Source organism: Liolophura sinensis, chromosome 2 (genome assembly GCF_032854445.1).
Source record: "Liolophura sinensis isolate JHLJ2023 chromosome 2, CUHK_Ljap_v2, whole genome shotgun sequence".
Taxonomy (NCBI): domain Eukaryota; kingdom Metazoa; phylum Mollusca; class Polyplacophora; order Chitonida; family Chitonidae; genus Liolophura; species Liolophura sinensis.
The window spans coordinates 3,245,519-3,265,249 of NC_088296.1; the positions used below are offsets into that span (position 1 = coordinate 3,245,519).

At 40.8% G+C, this 19,731-nt stretch overlaps 1 protein-coding gene and 1 long non-coding RNA gene across 2 annotated transcripts in view; both read right to left on the bottom strand.

Annotated features, from left to right (window-relative positions):
- Positions 1 to 2,598, bottom strand: part of LOC135463218 (uncharacterized) — a 5,414-nt gene extending 2,816 nt beyond the window's left edge. The window contains exons 1-3 of the long non-coding RNA XR_010443546.1: positions 2,481 to 2,598; positions 1,752 to 1,897; positions 1,030 to 1,183 (exon numbers count right to left, since the gene is read on the bottom strand). This is a non-coding gene — a long non-coding RNA (uncharacterized LOC135463218). The remainder of the gene's footprint in view (positions 1 to 1,029; positions 1,184 to 1,751; positions 1,898 to 2,480) is intronic.
- Positions 2,599 to 4,914: 2,316 nt separating this feature from the next.
- On the bottom strand, positions 4,915 to 18,989 carry LOC135463005 (fasciclin-1-like). The gene is made up of 11 exons (XM_064740326.1): positions 18,758 to 18,989; positions 18,159 to 18,313; positions 17,694 to 17,853; positions 15,099 to 15,213; positions 14,334 to 14,478; positions 12,924 to 13,083; positions 11,447 to 11,561; positions 9,345 to 9,492; positions 8,385 to 8,547; positions 5,593 to 5,713; positions 4,915 to 5,228 (listed from the first exon to the last, which is right to left on the bottom strand). The coding sequence occupies exons 1-11, from the start codon at positions 18,830 to 18,832 to the stop codon at positions 4,915 to 4,917; spliced, it is 1,671 nt and encodes a 556-aa protein (XP_064596396.1). The 5' UTR covers positions 18,833 to 18,989.
- Between the last annotated feature and the right edge of the window lie 742 nt (positions 18,990 to 19,731).

Below are 19,731 nucleotides of genomic sequence, written 5' to 3' on the forward strand. Positions count from 1 at the left end.
ACTTGAATCCCATCATTATTTGGGACTGTGCCTTTGAGTGAGAAGGTTTGTCCAGCTACCCGGTGCATGGCGGAGCTAGTTGTTCGGGTACCCCTGTTTCCTCCATTAATAATCCTTATAAATAATCCTAATATTAAATAAAATAATACTTAAACTTGATTAAGAATAAAGAAATTGCAAATGTCTTGATAAAATTATCCTTTTATTTCTAACGATTCCTTTTTCATGTGGTATGGTCTTCTATCCTGCTATTATACCAAACGGGAACACAGATAATTAGGCAAAGGCGTGTTCTCACAGACCAGTAGGCTAAGGCGTGTTCTCACAGGCCATTAGGCTAAGGCGTGACCTCGCAAACCAGTAGGCTAAGGCGTGTTCTCACAGGTCATTAGGCTAAGGCGTGACCTCGCAAACCAGTAGGCTAAGGCGTGTTCTCACAGGCCATTAGGCTAAGGCGTGACCTCGCAAACCAGTAGGCTAAGGCGTGTTCTCACAGCCCATTAGGCTAAGGCGTGACCTCGCAAACCAGTAGGCTAAGGCGTGACCTCGCAAACCAGTAGGCTAAGGCGTGTTCTCACAGCCCATTAGGCTAAGGCGTGACCTCGCAAACCAGTAGGCTAAGGCGTGTTCTCACAGACCATTAGACTAAGGCGTGACCTCGCAGGCCATTAGGCTAAGGCGTGACCTCGCAAACCAGTAGGCTAAGGCGTGTTCTCACAGACCATTAGGCTAAGGCGTGACCTCGCAAACCAGTAGGCTAAGGCGTGTTCTCACAGGCCATTAGGCTAAGGCGTGACCTCGCAAACCAGTAGGCTAAGGCGTGTTCTCACAGACCATTAGGCTAAGGCGTGACCTCGCAAACCAGTAGGCTAAAGCGTGTTCTCACAGACCTATGGGCTAAGGCGTGATTCAAGATTTTTAAAATGCAGATTCTCAAATACACCTGTGCAACAATGAACTCGCCCATGATTTGAAATCTTCTGCAAAAATCCTGATCATTTGATCATTAAATTTTGAATCATCTCGTACCTTTCTCTGGAAGTCCTCGTTGGCTCTGAGTGTAGTGAGTTTAGTTTGAATGGAGGTGAAATATCCGCTAGAAGGTGCAAACACCGTTACCGGACGTTTTGAGTGCATGGTTGCTCGGGTAACCGGCAGGTGAGAAATAAAGCTGTAAAATGGCCTGGAGAGAGAGATACAGAGAAAGCACAATTACTAATGCTACTGTTAAGCATTTTTACATAAGTCAGTAGTCTTATCCGAATTCTCTATACACTCAGACATAGCATGAGAAAACACCTCGGTTTATTTCTACATATAAATAAGTAAATAAATAAAGAAAGAAAGAAAGAAAACATCTCACAATATATCTCATTCAGCAACACTGAAATAAAACATTTTTCTACTGTTAATTCTTCTCACCCAGTAACTGAATATTTTCAACCTGCTGAAAAGGCACTCGGATTGTTCTCTTCTCTCATATTGTGCACCAGTAGATGGGCAAACATGTTATCTTATCTTAACGGTATTTCTTGGAGGTGGAAACCGAGGAACCGGAGTAAACCAACAACCTTAGAAACCACCTGATTTGGAGCCCCATCAGTACTAGCGAGAGTTGGATTCGAACCTGTAAAGTCATTTGTTCTGAGGCCTTTTGGCTGTGAGGAGTATAATTGTTAAGTCAAATTGTGCCAAACAAGTGACGGTTTTCTATACATTCATGTTCTCGGTCTCCCTTCAGCTCCACTTACATCACTTCCGGTTCCGCGATAAGCACCTCCTCCACGGTTCTATAAGCCAACCCAGACGGGTCCGTCAATCACGTGGATCACACCATTGGTCACTGGGATGTCAGTCACTGTAAACCACGCCCTTACACCAGCATTCTTCACATACACTGAAAGTGAATCAGAAATTTTTCAGCACAACTACGCACAACAGCTGTAACGATAAGATCCAAGCTGGAAATTCTGTTGTTTCTTATTCCAGTGTTTTATGATGGTTAACTTAAAATTTATGTTAGACACAAACTGCCCATTCATAGAAATGGTGTATCAGTGATCATAGATAAAATTATTGGGATGAAGCTAAATCTGTCTCCGATAATTCAGCTCTAACGCAGGCCTACGGTAAGGGGAAATGACTTGTCAAAAGCCGCAGGTTCAAACAATCAATGTTCAGTCTACCATTGTGTCCTTTTACTCCACAAAATTTCAGCTGAAAGAATTAAATAATTCACATATGTTCATTTCCAGATATAATTCACAGCCATTTCTAATCATATCATGACTGTGCACTTTTGAAGTTTCGCTAATGACATCTTTGACGGGTTATTCCCCTTGCTCTGAACAATATACAGAAGTCTGTGGTTGGATTTGTAAATTATGCCATTGGACATTCAATTATTGAATTCCTATATCAATAAACCTCTTTGAAAATTTCATCAAACACATTCATTTCTTAAACAACAACAAACTTACGCTTATCACGTGACACAGCGATACGTATCTTTCCTTCCTCCGCACTGAAGACTTCCCCAACTGGAGGGATAACCCTGGTGTAAATCTCCCGGTTCTGAACTATATGTGCTCGAATAAAACTGCAACAGGCCAATTCAGATGTATAAAGATCTGTTTCCTTCTGTGTTATGAGAATTCTGTTCACCGAAAATGTGCAAGTGCCAACAACACCATATTTGCCGTAACGACGTTCAGACCCGGGATCACAAAGCGATTCAGATTTAGTTAAAAATTTCAAATCACTTTAAAAATTGCTATTTCTTATGTAACAAGGTCAAAATATTGCCTGTTAACGCGAATTCTGGGTAAGTTATTGTAAACAAATTTCAACTAAATAATGGAAAGGCATATACCAGGTTTGATGATTGAAATTTTTACTGAAGTCTAAGATCGCTTTATGATCCCGATTTAAAGAATTGTTTTATTTACATAACGAGGAATTTTGGAGGGATGGAGATGGAAATTCAAGGAGGAGATCACCGCCTTTCATCAAACCTCCTGACACCACGCCACGATCACCTAAATCACTGGTTATAAGTGTTACAGGTTTGAAGAGAGGAGTTTCGAGTTCGAGCTCTCTTGTCGTTAAAGGTAAAAAGAGCCTTACTGTATCATATGAATATCAAAAATGACAGGCAACTTTTGTTGACATTGATTTACCGGTCACCCGTCTCATCCTGTCCCATAGCAACAAATGACACCTATTTCCATTAGGAATGTCTTAAGTTAGCAATCGTTCAAATTTCTCATCCATTTGTCAATTCTAAATTACCTTTTGTGCACTGCCACTGAAAGTAAATCTATTTGCCAGTACCGACTTACCTTGTCAAGGTGTTCCGGGTTTGTCGAAGTAGTTGTGCTCGTGACGCGGGGATTCGGGTAAGTCCGTAATCTGACGGAACAAACACGGACACGGTGGTAGAGTTGCCTTCCAGTAGATGGCGCTGTTGGGCGCTGGCAGAAAACAGGAAGGACGCCAACCTGGAAAAGGGTAACATCGTCATTATTGTTTATGACCCGTACTGTATATATTTAGTTGCTTGCCTGATTAGTGTTCAACACCGTACTCCAGAAGTTTTGTTATATTCGACGGACAAACTCAAAGCCACAACCAGCCAAAACTTCAAATTCTACCCTATCACTACATTCCTTAGAGTGCGATTGGTGGATGCCCTATATATTCATAATATTAACACTACTGTTTGTTTGTTCGTTTGTTCTGAAGAATCTTACAAAGCCTGACTGTCATCAAATGAACGATCACATCTTTAACAATTTCAATTACAATTGACAATATTACAGGTAATTTTGTTGCATGGGTGCCGACCATAATGTAACAAACACGCAATAAAGCAAATATAAAACTAATTTGCATATCTCATGTCCAACAACCTCTATAACGAGAAAGCGCCAAATATCCAAATTCCCTCACTCCCTCACCTCTTTAACAAACTTAAGAAAAAGATCGTCGAGAACGAGTTTCGCTGAATGTAACATACTTTTTACTGTCGACTAATAAATGTACCACTGACAGTACCGCGAGCCTAGCCATGAATCGTGTAAAAACAAAAGACAAAACTAGGTCAAAAATATACAATATGACTTCATAAAGTATCCCACATAAAGTTTAAAAGGCAAACCTTTTTACTTTCTAGATGTTGCACAACCGAGATATTGCAGTTTAAAAAAATGTAAATTGCGCATATTGAGAAAATAGAAAGTGCTGCCATGATATCAGTTTTAACGAGTCGGATTTTAGTTGTTTCTAAAACCCAACAATAAGGCCTTTTCCGCTGACGTCGTGCCAACTCTGTTTTCCCTTATACGCCATATGTGCGTAGGGGCCTATAGGGTACGAGTGATGCGACATCGTATTTGCATCTTCGCATACATGACGTGTCTTATGCCATAGTAATTATCTTTTGTCTTTTCTTTTAATTAAAGGTTTTCTGACAATGGATCACACAATGTCTGCAGTCCGAGTGTGGCACACACACAATGTCTGCTACCAGAGTATGGCACGCACACAATATCAGCCACCCGTGTGTGGCACACACACACACTATTTCCCATCCGAGTGTGGCACACACACAATATCTGCCACAAGAGTGTGACACACACAATATAATACCTGGTATCTTCCCTTCGCCTCATCTCATCCAGGGCGTTCCGTGTGGGAATGTGAAGCATGCCGTCTATGATGTGTATCACACCATTCGAACACCAGATGTCGCTCACTGTTACCTTTCCTGTCACGTGACTACCATTCACAAAATATATCTGAAAAAGTAAAAGATTTAAAATGAAAGGAAGCTTTCTAATTTAAGAGCACGACAGGGCACGGGAATAGGCCTAAATATATCTGGGGGAAAAAGAACAGTGCTTGGGAGTCTTGTTATGTGCGTGTAAAGATCCTCATTACCATTCTCTGCAGTTTTGCTATTTGTGCAAACAGTGCTTGGTAGAGACCTGTTATGTGCGGTAAAGGGAAATCGCTGCCATTCTTCTTGCAAGATAGCTCCCAATTGGGCCAGATGGTCGTCATGTGCAAGCAAGAGATCCATCTGTTCATGATCTGTCCCAACCGGAAGCTGCCCTGGACGAGGAATGGTAGCGACTTCCCTTTCAGAGTATCAGGAGGCTGACAGGTAGTATGGGCAGGCTGGGATCCAGGCTCACAGCGGATACACCCGATATTGACGAAAAACGCTTTAAGAGATATTAATGACTTTTTTATTCAATAATTTCAACCACTGCTTCAACACTGCTCACTCCAGAGCCATACCTGTAAAGCCATTGTTTTACATCAAAACCAGTGATGATAGAAATGCACGTGTGTTATCATCAAAACACATGGATTCCAATCTTTTTGTCGATTTTCATTAGCCAAATATCACACGGTTCACAACAAATCACATTTTACTCTCTTTTGATACAGAGGAACATTAATCACGTGTAGAAAATCGCACAGTGAAAACTGGGGGTGAGTTTTGTGTACATATTGCTCTCCCAAGACTTTCAGAATCCTGGTTTTAGCTTATCTATGAAGCGTATCTGTACTATACCAGCTTACCGTGACCCCGTCTGGTGATGTGTATATTTCTGCCACTCTTTGTCGTCATCTTTCTCTCTACCCCGTCTTCAAAATCGGAGCTACCCATGAAAGCATTTTCAACTATATGCCCTATTAAAGCCTGAAAAAAAAAAACAGCTTTAGAAATTGAACAAGCTTTACTGTTCCTATGATCCACTAAGCTTAAATTTTCTTCAATTTCAAAGGGCCCTGGTATGATAAGGCTGGGAATCGGCCACCGTGCTCCTGTTTTCAGTTTTGTTTTACCCTTCTTTTCCTGTTATATGGCAAGCATGCGACTTGTAAAGCTCCAAACAGGCACTGAAGCGATGTATAGGAAAAATCTAAAAATTGTAGCCGAATTCAGTCGCACTGAAACATCTTTTATTTTTGCTCTAGATACTGTAGAATTATGACAATCACTGCGCCACAAATGTAACTTTCTGAAAAATTTTTGAGTACTTACGTATGAACCAATCAATTAAATAAATATAAAACAAAGGTTCGGCCTTATGCTTCCGCTACGCATAACATGGTGATGTTAATGATAGCTAGAGGACCACATGTGCTCTCAAGCAGGATTCACGTACGATTCCGCTGTAGTTGTCAAATGTAACATAACACCATAGCTTAGCCACTCTAATTCATGATAACATTTATTTAATGCAAGACTGCCTTTATCTTTACTGACACAAAATCATGTTTCCAAAAAAAAAAAAAAAATAGCCACAAAGATTCGAACTCTTCCTCGAGGTTTAACCTGTCCTTAACAGGTTCGTTCATAGTCCACTGCACTATGACTAATGACTGAGAGACAATCGCAGAAATACTGATTTTAGGCTTGCCAAAATATGACAAAACTGATGATGACATTATAAAGTTTATGTTTAACATATGAAGACAAACGTTAACCAAAACGAAACTTTGACAGCACGTAGAAATGCGCACATGAAAGTTTCAGTCAAGATATTTTTCTGGTTAAAGTGTAAGACAGCTCTTTACTAATGTTTACGTCGACTGAATGACTACCATTCAAAGTATCTTAAACCGGCATTAACTACTTTTTTTAGATTTTTTTTCAACCAAGTAAAAGTTTAGCGAAACTTCATCTTGTCACAGCTTCAGTGCGTCTCCATTATCGACAGCAAGGTGACGTCACGTTTAGTCTAGCTCTCTAACGTCAAATGTATTTCTCGTATAATAGTCTAAGCAGTAGCCTATGGTAGATTGAAGTTGCGGAAATCGGCGATGAAGGAGCAAGTGATGAATAAGTTTCTCGGAAACTGGACATACTGGAAGGATATTTCTTCCACTGCTCGAATTGTTCACATGTCATTTATACAGTTTACGAATAGCCAACAGATGCACGGCCGAGTAGGCCTATTCCTAGTGCAGGTCGTAGCCTCCAGAGGAGTTGTGCGGGTACCGGTAATTCTGACCCCTATTAAACCTTTACAATATTAAAATAGGATCAATGTACAACTGGATTAATGCTCAGTTCTGAAACAAATGGAAATAATTCTAAGCACCAGTGAGGCATTCGACTGTCGCTGGATTTCATCCTTCAATTTTGCAGTGGTGGCTCCCAAGATGAGAGCAGTGCTGAACTAGACACCGCGGAAAACAGAAAAAATATCCCTTGTATGCAAGAAAGTCAAAGGAAATAATTTAAATTCTCCAGTTCTAATAAATTCAGAGATAAAAATTATATCATAAGATATAATTAATTTTAAGCATTATCCCATGAGATGTCGTCTTCTCTTTCCCATAAACCTTCGACATCCCTAATGAATGTTTCACTGATTGGTATTTGTTATTTCGCAACTGTATGCTGACTAAACGCTAACATGAACGGCAAAAATGTATTTTTATAATTTGAACAGCTTGTCTAACGGGGCCTACGGTCTACTGGGGAGGTGAATGCGATTTGGGCCGAGACGGTGTGTTGCTGTCTGACATAATTTGTGATTCCGTCGTTGAATATTGCACGGTTTGCAAATCAACTGCTTTTACATCTGTGATGGTCCGTAAATGATACATGAATCGTTGTAAACGTTCTCAAAATGATGTCTTCCGCAGTAGTTTTGTGTTATCATATATCACTTCATGTAATGAATGGGTAAAGGCTACGTCATAGCTTAAGCCGCGCAATCTGATAACAACATGTTTGACTGGATAAAATTCTTAAGATGGCTGCCTGGATTGATACAAGCCATTTCAATTCAAGTATTGCAATTTTGTCCTACATGTTAGTCGGTGATGCTTTTTAGAAAGCTTGATTATCCTGTTATCGATTAAAATATGTTTTAGCCAGGTGCTGTCTTGACCTTTAACGTTGAACGTACTGTAAATTAAAATCGCAATGCCTCGTTTGAACGCAAAAAATTGGCGTTCTCGATCCAGAGTGTATTTTTGCGAGTTATTACTAAGTAGAATTTTCTTTATAACTTTTATGGGTGCTTCGAACAAGATTTATACTTCTTAATTGGAAATTTACAGAACTGTGTTGAGACTTTGAAATTTGCAGTTTCTTATCGTACTTCTCTGGGGCCGATTCTCCGCCATACCGTACCATGACAATATTCCCCATACAAGCCGAGTTTCAGAAACATTTGTCAGTTAACAGTGTCCAGTTCTAAAGTGTGTTGTTTTGTTTTCGAATGGCTGGATAATATCATGTGTGAACATTCGTATGAAAGAAAGAAATACAATTAGAAAAATTAAACACGATCAAGATGCAAACAGCTGTAAAACAATGTATAAAATAGTCGAATTCAGCATCCTGTGCTTACCTCATGAACACGTGACCCACCGGCGGATAACATCTCGCGAGAATAGCCTGGTAACTCGTTCAGGAAAAAAGTCCCCGGAAGGAAGACAGTAACATAACTCCCGTCCTCCGCCGACAAAGTAGTCCTGATATCGACATGGTTTCTCATGAGATCGAAGACCGTGCTGGAACAATATAGGACAACTTTTGATAATGCGCACGCCCACATGCACTGTACAAAATCGCTTTGGGTATTTCAAGAAGGGAATGTAAGTTGATAGTCCTCTGACGTCTGTGTCAATAATCGACCACTGGGAGATTATGGTAAAAAAAGTCAGCGTTGTAGGCCTATATGTGTCTGGACAAGGGATTTAGGGGTTACATTCGTTAAAACCTAGGGTTAACGGTCATAAAAAAATATTCGGATATAGAATTCCGGGGTCACATACTTTAAAACTTAGGGTCAACTTTCATAAAATTTCGGACTCAGAATTCCGGAGTACATTCATGAAACTTAGGGTCAACTTTCATAAAAATTTTACAAGAATCATCTTTTGCAACTTTTCTTGTAAATAGAGGTGGCTTTATATTTAGACAACGCTATCTGCGAAAATTATATTGTTGAGAAAATGGAGATTCGTGGAAACAAAACAGCCACAGTATACAGTGTAACAGAAGACTGTTGGAGTGTTCCGGTTGGGTGAATGTTATCTGAACGCCAGAAGCCTGTTACAAGTGTGCTCTTGGCGAGCTTGTGGCATGTCACTAGGAACCTTGAAATATCAGTCATATACACAGGCAGAACTGATGAAAGGGTCGTGGAATGGCAGAGGTCGGCTGCAAATATGGTAGCAGTAATCTTGTTACTTGCCGCCAGATAGCTTTCCCACAACCGGTTGCATATATCATGTAACATAACTGATGGCTCAGGGTCAGACTTTGTGACGACAGGGGAACCGCTCACTTCCAAATAAGGACATACCTTAACTGGGTCTGACTCTCAATATTCTCCCACACCGTCAAATGACTGTCAATCATAACATCATTGATCAGATGGACCACCCCATTGGTGCAGCCGATGTCTCCACGTGTCACGCGCGTTCTCAATCCGTTGTGTTGTAAGTATACTCCTGAGACAGAGGCAGATAACAGTATACTGGTAAGTTATGTTTTCCTGTTTTGCGCAGAGCACAATGCTCAGTCACATGATAATAACAGCTTACTCGTAAGTTGGGATTTCCCTTCTTGCATGGAGCAGATCGAGTCACAGTTATATAGTGGAGAAATATACGTATAGACTCATTATCATAATAGTTTGAATCACAGTAAATATAACCCAAAGATGTTAAAAAGATTTGATTTGATTTTGATTGGTGTTTTACGCCGTACTCAAGAATATTTCACTTATACGACGGCGGCCAGCATTGTGGTGGAAACCGGGCACAGCCCGGGGGAAACCAAAGACCATCCGCAGGTTGCTGGCAGACCTTCCCACGTACGGCCGGAGAGGAAGCCAGCATAAGCTGGACTTGAACACACAGCGACCGCATTGGTGAGAGACTCCTGGGTCATTACGCTGCGCCAGCGCGCTAACCAACTGAGCCACGGAATGTTAAAAAGAGAATACAACTCTAGATCAAATGTATATATGCCTTGATAGAGTATCTCACATACAGTTTTGAAATGTTACATCACCGGAATGTCGCAGTCCAAAGTTAACAGAAAAGCGCCGCCATGCATGTTGTCAATTTTATCCAATCGAGCGGGAGTTATAGTTCCATAAAAAGAGAATGCAGATGTTTCCGTCCTTTTAGCCATATGTGCGAGGGTAGTGGTGGAGGGGAGAGGGGTTAAGTGACGAGTTATAGGGTTCCCCCGTTTCTCTAACATGGCATCTCCCACAGCCTTGTAAAAGTTCCAGCTTAAAGGCTGTTTTAGAGTTATCAAGCATGTCAGGATACTAGAGCGCCTTCTGCCGAATAAAACTAATCATGTCAGAATACTAGAGCGCCTTCTGCCGAATAAAACTAATCATGTCAGAATACTAGAGCGCCTACTGCCGAATAAAACTAATCATGTCAGAATATTAGAGCGCCTTCTGCCGAATAAAACTAAGCATGTCAGAATACTAGAGCGCCTTCTGCTGAATAAAACTAAGGTTATAAAATATCATTTGTTGTCTTCTTCTTAGCTTAATTTAGTTTTGTAACATAAAGGTATATTATAACTGTGAACACACAATGCCTTTACTGTTCACGGAATCGATGAGAGAAACTTATATTGCCAAGATTTTACACATCATCCGACGTGTACAGTTGCAGTACATTCGACTTAAGAGTGATCTCCCTTCCTAAGGCACCTGGATTTTCAGTCGCGCGCTCTATACGAGTAATTACATCAGCCACAAACAACAACCTGATAACAGAACTATACCACTATTGTTACTAATCAACTTATTTTTTTTTATTTATTTATTCAAATTTTAAACCGCGTTCACTTATTAGATTTCACTGATAACACGGTGAGGTTTGGGGGCGTAGAAGACCTGACGGAATCCTTGAATAAAATGCTGACGAATTTTACTCACTTATAACGTACATGTAGGTAGACCTTACTTCAACGAAGGTTAGACCCTGCAAACGGTCACGTGAGCGTCGTGGAACGTTTATTGTCACCATTCAGGGAGAGAGGAGAGATCTATTCCCTATTCAACGCCGGGTTTTGAACCCACATGTCGTCTGTCCTTGCGAGGACATAATTTCAGTCACGGCCGAACTAAAGAGGGTCAAGGGCATATTGCGATTGCGACGCCTTAGAAGAATGTGCCAACAATGGGAAAGAATACACGGATAAGGCCCGTAACTAAGATAGGCATAGCGCCATCTGGATGTTGCCTACGAAAAGATAATTCAGTGGTAAAATTCAGTAGGCTATATTACTGAGCTATCTTTCCGTAGACAACACCTAGCTGGCTATAGGTCTATCTTGGCCAAGGGCCATAACTGAGTATGGTCTCATATAGCTCTATACCTATAATCACGTTCTAGCCATTCTGTGCAAAGAAACAAAAAAAATGCCACTTACCGTTGTTCATCTTCATGACTCGAATTGTCCGGTTCCCAAGGGTAGTAATGTTCTCCAGTCTGAGGAGGGTGTCAATGTCCAGCACCTGGCCCAAGATCACGTGAGAGTTCAGCAGCTGAGGGGAAGAAGAAGACGACAATTATCAATTTGAGGAAATCCGTCAATTCCACCAGCAAACAAATAAACAAACAAAAATACTACCAGTCTCAGTTTTGACTGACTGGAAACTTTTTACAAACGTACGTTCCAAATTATTTCAATGTAAGTACTTCTAGTTTACCGATATGCGTCTTATATCAAAACAGACAACAAATGTTGTTAAAACAATTTTCGGTTGTCGGTTGACGTATGGCTATATGTCTGTCGCCGCTGCTCTTGGTTTTCTCTCTATGCTGTAGTCTTAATTATACCAAAGGCAGCATGATTTACTTTGCTGTAAAACATGGCTTCCATTTAGTGGTGAATCAATAGTCCTGGATGTGTAACATTTACTGGCTATCTCTCACTTAGCTGGATGTGGTTACCTCTCACCTAGGAGAATGTGGTTACCTCTCACTTAGGAGGATGTGGTTATCTCTCACTTAGGTGGATGTGGTTATCTCTCACTTAGGTGGATTTGATTATCTCTCACTTAGCTGGATGTGGTTACCTCTCACCTAGGAGAATGTGGTTACCTCTCACTTAGGAGGATGTGGTTATCTCTCACTTAGGTGGATGTGGTTATCTCTCACTTAGGAGGATGTGGTTATCTCTCACCTAGGTGAATGTGGTTATCTCTCACTTAGGTGGATGTGGTTATCTCTCACTTAGGAGAATGTGGTTATCTCTCACTTAGGTGGATGTGGTTATCTCTCACCTAGGAGAATGTGGTTACCTCTCACTTAGGTGGATGTGGTTATCTCTCACCTAGGAGAATGTGGTTATCTCTCACTTAGGTGGATGTGGTTATTTCTCACTTAGGAGAATGTGGTTACCTCTCACTTAGGAGGATGTGATTACCTCTCACTTAGGTGGATGTGGCTATTTCTCATTTAGGTGGATGTGGTTATCTCTCACCTAGGAGAATGTGGTTACCTCTCACTTAGGAGAATGTGGTTATCTCTCACCTAGGAGAATGTGGTTACCTCTCACTTAGGAGAATGTGGTTAACTCTCACCTAGGAGAATGTGGTTACCTCTCACTTAGGAGAATGTGGTTATCTCTCACCTAGGAGAATGTGGTTATCTCTCACTTAGGAGGATGTGGTTATCTCTCACATAGGTGGATATGGCTATCTCACTTAGGTGGATGTGGTTATCTCTCAAATAGGTGGATTTGATTATCTCTCACTTAGGTGAATGTGGTTATCTCTCACTTATCTGGATGTGGTTGTCTCTCTCTCTTAGGCGGATGTATAAGCATCAGTGTTTCAATACAAGCATCCATGTTTAGAATAAAGACTACAGCACAGAGAATCCTGTGTGTTTCCTGCACCTACCGACATCAGCAAGGTAATATTTCCTTCCACCTCCCCCTGGAGTCGAGACGGAACTTTGGCGAACGCTGACGTCTCTGGAACAAATATCGTCATTTCTGACGTCTCAGACCGTAACCGTGACGTAAAGTCTGGAATTGTGTCAGTAATGGCAAGGAACGTTCTGCAACATAAAAATCAAACCAAAGCTTAAATTTAGGTTAAATTTTAAATAGTGGACCATTTACCAAATGTGATAACAACACAACATTTTGAGTAATCCTAGGCAGGTGACGTCCAATAAATTGGTCCAGCTCATGCTGGCTTCCTCTCCGGCCGTAAGTGAGAAGGTCTGTCAGCAACCTGCGGATGGTCGTGGGTTTCCCTCGGGCTATGCCCGGTTTCCCCCCACCATAATGCCGGCCGCAGTCGTATAAGTGAAATATTCTTGAGTACGGCGTAAAACACCAATCAAATAAATAAATAAATCCAATAAATTGGGATATTACAATGTCGTTGCTACTCTGGCATTGTTGTAGCATTTTATACTTATAAAATGCAGTCCTGAATGACTGTTGCAGATATTTTGGGGAGATGAAGTATTTTCCTCTCTCCAAGGGGAAGAGGGGAGGAAAAATGTTTAATAGAAAACAAAAATCCCTTGTGAGTGACGTATGTTGTTGAATGAAAACGTATCACGTGACACGCCTTAATTAATGAAAAATCCTACATGCACGTATCTGGTGAAATCCGACCTCATGTCAATATACCTCAGTCAGGATTTTATTCTCACGGTTTGCTCATATAGATATACTATAGGATACAGAGTACCGTCCGCTTTTCGAACGGAAGATCCAGGGTCAAACCTGGGCCAAGTCACACCTAAGACTTTAAAAATGAAAGGTGTATCTTCCTCCCTTACTTGCCTTCGGTAAGTCGTCTCAGTGAAAGCAGCACTAGATAAAAGAGTGGTGGAAATCCGTCCTGCAACAAGGAGGCACATTACATGCGCTCTAAGGATTCCTTCGTCGTCATACGACTGAAAAATTGTCAAGTACGACGTTAAACCCTAAGCACTGACTCACTCACTCGCATAGAGAGTAAACACCAGAGCGACGACGACAATGTGATTGTTGGCACTGGTGAAATACGGCCTCTTGTTTTCTTAACATTGGCAAGGGTTTTATTCTAACTGTCAATTCAAATAAATATAAAACACTACAGCTTAGAGAGTAAAACAAGTGCTGTAAGGACTCTTTTGATTGTGTGTAAACGGTCACCCGTAACCGGTGGATTCTGGCCTCAGGTCAGGTATTACTCTATCTGCTCACTGCTCACTGCTCATTCACATAAATGCATAACTAGTACCTTCCTATGCTAACTCTCAAACTGCTGTTTTCACTGGAGCAACTTAAAAGCGGAAGTCAAATTTACCTGGATTCGTAGAGTTGGCTAAGTTTCTGATGAATGGTGTCATAAATGAAGTAGAGCAAATTGTCGATGACGTGGAGAACACCGTTTCTTAGAGGGATATTCGGGATAATGACCTCCGCCCGTACTCGATTGTTTTCCACGTAAACTGCAGACAGAAAAAAATACTTGTAATATGACTTTATGGCACATACGAAATTATACGGTAAAATAGGAAACCTATACTGATTCCCAGTTCACCTAGTTTTCTTAACACTATGTTTTTATTTAATATCCTTATCCTAAAATGTTCAGGGAACCGCCTTATCTGTGTGGTTAGCGTGCCTTGGCAGCACAAAGACTCAGGGGCCTCTCACCAATATGACCGCTGTGAGTTCAAGTTCAGCTCACACTCTCTTCGTCTCTTGTTGTACGTGGGAAGGTCTACTAGCTACCAGCGGAGAATTGTGGATTTTCCGCGGGCTCTGCCCGCTTTCCTCCCACCATAATGCTGGCCGCTGTCGTATTAATGAAATATTCTTGAGATCGGCGCATATTTCTAATCATTAAATCAATAAATTCTGTTTCATCACTAAATGACGTATGTAGTTTGAGCCATATTACCTTGGATACGTATATATCCTAGCCAGATTGACCTCACTAAACACTATACATACCTTTCTCTTCTCACCTGGCAAAATACAACTCTCCTTTGTAATACTTTTTTTTACGACATTTACGATTATACCTGTATATCATAGCCATACGAACAAGAAAGTCATCACTTACCTTTTCCGTCTCTTCTGGTGAATTTCAGTTGACCATTCAGTGACATGGCTTCTGGTATATTGCCTTCCGCCGGAAGACACAAAACCTTGTCCTTAACAATATGAGCTTTGATAGTCTGGTAACAGCAAAAAACACACAACGCTTTACATTCGGACGATATCGCAAAGTATGTAAACAGTTATACACATCAAACGCAAATTGTAAAACACTTACGAATTTACTTGCTGCTATGATGCACGGTTAAGAATTTCTTTAAGAAAATCGAACATCAACAGAAACTATTTCTTCCTCTTCTGGAATCATTTTGACTATCTATTTGATTGTTATGTAGTCATCCGTATCATCTGACAGGTTATATATTTATATTGAACCGTAACATAAATTGAGCCTCTTGTGACGTCCTAACATTTTTACACAAACTTCTAATATGAAATAGGCAAAGCCTGACCGAACATAGTGTGTAGGCCTTCAAATATGTCTATACAGTTTAAGGCAAAGTTGTTTGTTTGTTTGTTTGGTGTTTTACGCCGTACTCAAGAATATTTCACTTATACGACGGCGGCCAGCATTATGGTGGGAGGAAACCGGACACAGCCCGGGGGAAACCCACGACCATCCGCAGGTCGCTGGGAGACCTTCCCACGTCAGCCGGAGAGGAAGCCAGCATAAGCTGGACTTGAACTCACAGCAACCGCATTGGTGAGAGACTCCTAGGTCATTACGCTGCGCTAGTGCGTTAACTGACTGAGCCAAGGAGGCCCTTTAAGGCAAATAACAACTAAAATATTATCTTTACGCCGTACTCAAGAATGTTTCCCTTTATACGACTGCGGCCAGCATTATGGCGGGAGGCAGAGCCCGGGGGAAACCCACGACAATCTGTAGCTTGCCGACAGACCTTCCCACATACTGTCGGAGAGGAAGGGAAGTCATTTGAAATGGGATACTAGATTTCTGGCAGATGTATGACATGTATGATATAAACCTAGTGAAAACATAGTCCTTTGCTTTGATATAAGAATTTGTTGCAGGCTGTGAACTCATACCGGTAACACCCATGTTAAGCCGCCACTTCTTATATAGATCAGTCTGGATGGTTTTATGTCTTAAACATGTGTGGCTTTTTCTCTTTTCTGTCTTATAGCCTGATATATGGGTGATTACTGTCCATGTTTGTAGCTCCAACAGAAAACTGTGCTATCCTTAATTTGCACGTTAATATTCATTCTTAAATACAGAGAGCATACGTGAACTATGAAAACAATTGAAGACTCTAATAGACTGGATTGGTAGGCAACTGCTTTAGAGATGTAATTCACAATACAAAGTGGCAGGTAGGCTATCTGGGAGTATGGTGAATTGTTTTCTCCAGGATCTATATCTGGTTTCATTTACCAATAAAATGGCCAGCATTATGACGGGAGAAAATCGGCACATTTGTCTGAAATTATATTAAAATTCAGTAAATATTTTATTATAAAAACCACCTGTAATCTAAGTATTCAAAATAGAAACAAGACAAAACTTAAACATATTATGATCGGCGTAAACATGTAGAAATGCCGATGGTAAAATATCTTTCACAGACCGTATTTCACCTCCTGCCTGAAATACATTATTTACACTTCACTTGCTACACCATGCATTATTGCTACACCATGCATTATTGTTACACCATGCATTATTCGTTGTAGGTCTGCATGTAGACCACCCATGTCTCTACTTCTTTCGGAAAACTGTTTACTCATTTTACACTCAATCCAGTGTGATGCAGTTGAAATAAATTACGAACGAAATATAAGGTCATTGACAACAGGACATAGTAAAAGTAAATAAACAATTCGACAATACAATTTTTTTTGGGTTTACGGCGGCCGATGAGATGAGACGCCTATGTACGACTTATATCGTTATGGTGTGTACTGTCTGTACCTTAACAAAAAATAAATAAAGAAAGAAAAAGAACAGTTAGTTTGCGACTAATAAATACTAAGTAAAATATCTAGTGAAACTTTGCATTTCAAAACATCAATTCACTTTCAACTCAAGATATGTGAAATTGAAACGCCGTTGTAGCTAGTATACAGACTGAGCCGATGGCTGATTCGCACGAGATTGCTAGGATACCTCGACGATGAACTTTTTCGCGTCTTCACCTTTGGGCTCTTACCTCAACTTCGACTAAAAGTGGCCCAGAAAGAAAATGCTGTTTAAAAGAGTAATGGTGATTGTGTGTAATACGGAAGTGAAAATCATAAGCGTGTATTGCTGATAATTTTTAGATTCTGGTGCGGAATTTTTCCCATAATTCTTTCAACATGGCAGCTATCATAAAAACCAGTTCGGCGGCTATATTTTTCGTGTCTTAGAATATGACGGGTAAATGAATTTAACTTACACGTTACCTCTAGGCCTCTCTTCGCTCGGATCGGACTTCGGCCTCGCCTCACTACGTTCGGTATCAATGATGCAAACTTCTCAACATGTTATCAATTGCCTGACCTTTATCTTTATCTGATCTTTATTGCAACACATTATTGCACGGATGGAACCATTATATTACGTCACTGATGACTAATCCACGTCACTGCTTACGTCATTGATGAGGGTCCAGTTTGTGTAGAATTTCTGTTGAGCCTCCCGTGAGATAGGGTATGTATACGAATCGTTCGGGGAGAACACGGTGAAGAAGTTGCCGGGGTCCGCGCCTTCTTGAAACAGCGGAGTGTTGATCTCCTGCAGGGCCGTCACAGAGCTGAAGAAAAACAACAGCAACATCGTGAACTTGAGCAGAGGTATTGACTGAAATCATTATTGACTTTAATAAAACAGATATATGCTGTTTTTTATGGCAATATTCAACTAGTTTATCTAGAACGCATTTGACACGAATTCCATGTTAAAAGACAAAGTGAATGTCGAGGGAGGTCAACTGTGACGTCACCGTTACAATGCTTTAGCATAGGCACAGATCAGTCACGTGTGTTTGTTGGTCCCCATACATAGAAATCCCTGTCATGCGCATTCCAAAAAGCATCTTAATTATTTATGTACACTCACGTAAAGGACAGATAGGGAACATCCGGGTTGTTGTCGTACTCTGTCACAGTTTTCTCGCTACCGAAAGGATACATAACTCTGTCAATGATGTACAGAATGCCATTGTCTGCCATATAACCGGAAGTCAAAATACGGGCGCCATTGATCGTGTATATCTGAAAGGTAAAATGCGATACACAGTAAATCTTTAAGTTTGAAAAACTGAGTAAAACAATAGTGTTTGCTACCAAATATAACATACTTTCAAAATCTGTGTACCTAAAACTCACGTTTTGTTGTAAAATATAGAGTAAATCAGACCAAGGGTAACAGGCAAAGCTGCTTTCTCATCGACTGACTGGAGCTTATTAAAAAACGCGTTGACATAAGTTTTTCCCGCCAAAATGGGTCTACTTCGAGAAGAAAAGCTGTCCATGGTCTGCAATGGAACTAGTATTATTAAATCTTCAGACATCTACATCACATATTGTTTGTGATGTGCTTTGGTGAAGTTTGAAGTTCGTTTTAACTTCCTTCATAAGCCAACTTTCATCGCATTCCAAAGAATTTTGAGTACGGTGAAACACATGTGTAAAGTGCGTGTCCGTTATACCACTTACAGTTTTGCCGCCATTGCCGGTAAATGTGTTGAAGTAAAGCAATCTCTCTGTGGGAGTTGTCGCCCTTATTCTCATGTTATTTTGAATCTCTTCTCGTTCCACTCGCCCTTCAACTAAACAGAAATAAGAAATGAAAGCATGAGATGTGTTGTTAAAACATGTAAAGGTAAAATTACCTGCATAAGGAGCTATGATTATACAGTGAGTGAGTGAGTGAGTGAGCGCTTGGGGTTTAACGTCGTACTTAACAATTTTTGCTGTCATATGAGGATGAAGGAATCCTTAGAGTGCATGTAATGTGCCTCCTTCTTGCAGGACGCATTTCTACCACTCTTTTGTCTAGTGCTGCTTCACTGAGACGTCTTCCCAAAGGCAAAAAAGGCGCCCCGCCCGAGCCATTATACTGATACGGGTCAACCAGTCGTTGCACTATCCCCTTCATGCTGAACGCTAAGCGAGGAAGATACAACTTCCTCTTCTAAGGTCTTAGGTGTGACTCGACCCAGGATTGACCCTGGTTCTACCGTTCCCGAAGCGGACGCTCTACCAACTGTGCTATTGGGTCTATGATAATACAGAATGGATGGAAACAGAAAACAGACGGCATGAGCTGTGGACCTACAGAACGAAAAGAGAAACAGAAGGCATGAGCTGTGGTCATACAACACGAAAAGAGAAACAGAAGGCATGAGCTGTGGTCATACAAAACGAAAAGAGAAACAGAAGGCATGAGCTGTGGTCATACAAAACGAAAAGAGAAACAGAAGGCATGAGCTGTGGTCATACAGAACGAAAAGAGAAACAGAAGGCATGAGATGTGGACATACAGAACGAAAAGAGAAGCAGAAGGCATGAGTTGTGGTCATACAGAACGAAAAGAGAAACAGAAGGCATGAGCTGTAGACATACAGAACGAAAAGAGAAACAGAAGTCATGAGCTGGGGACATACAGAACGAAAAGAAAAACGGAAGGC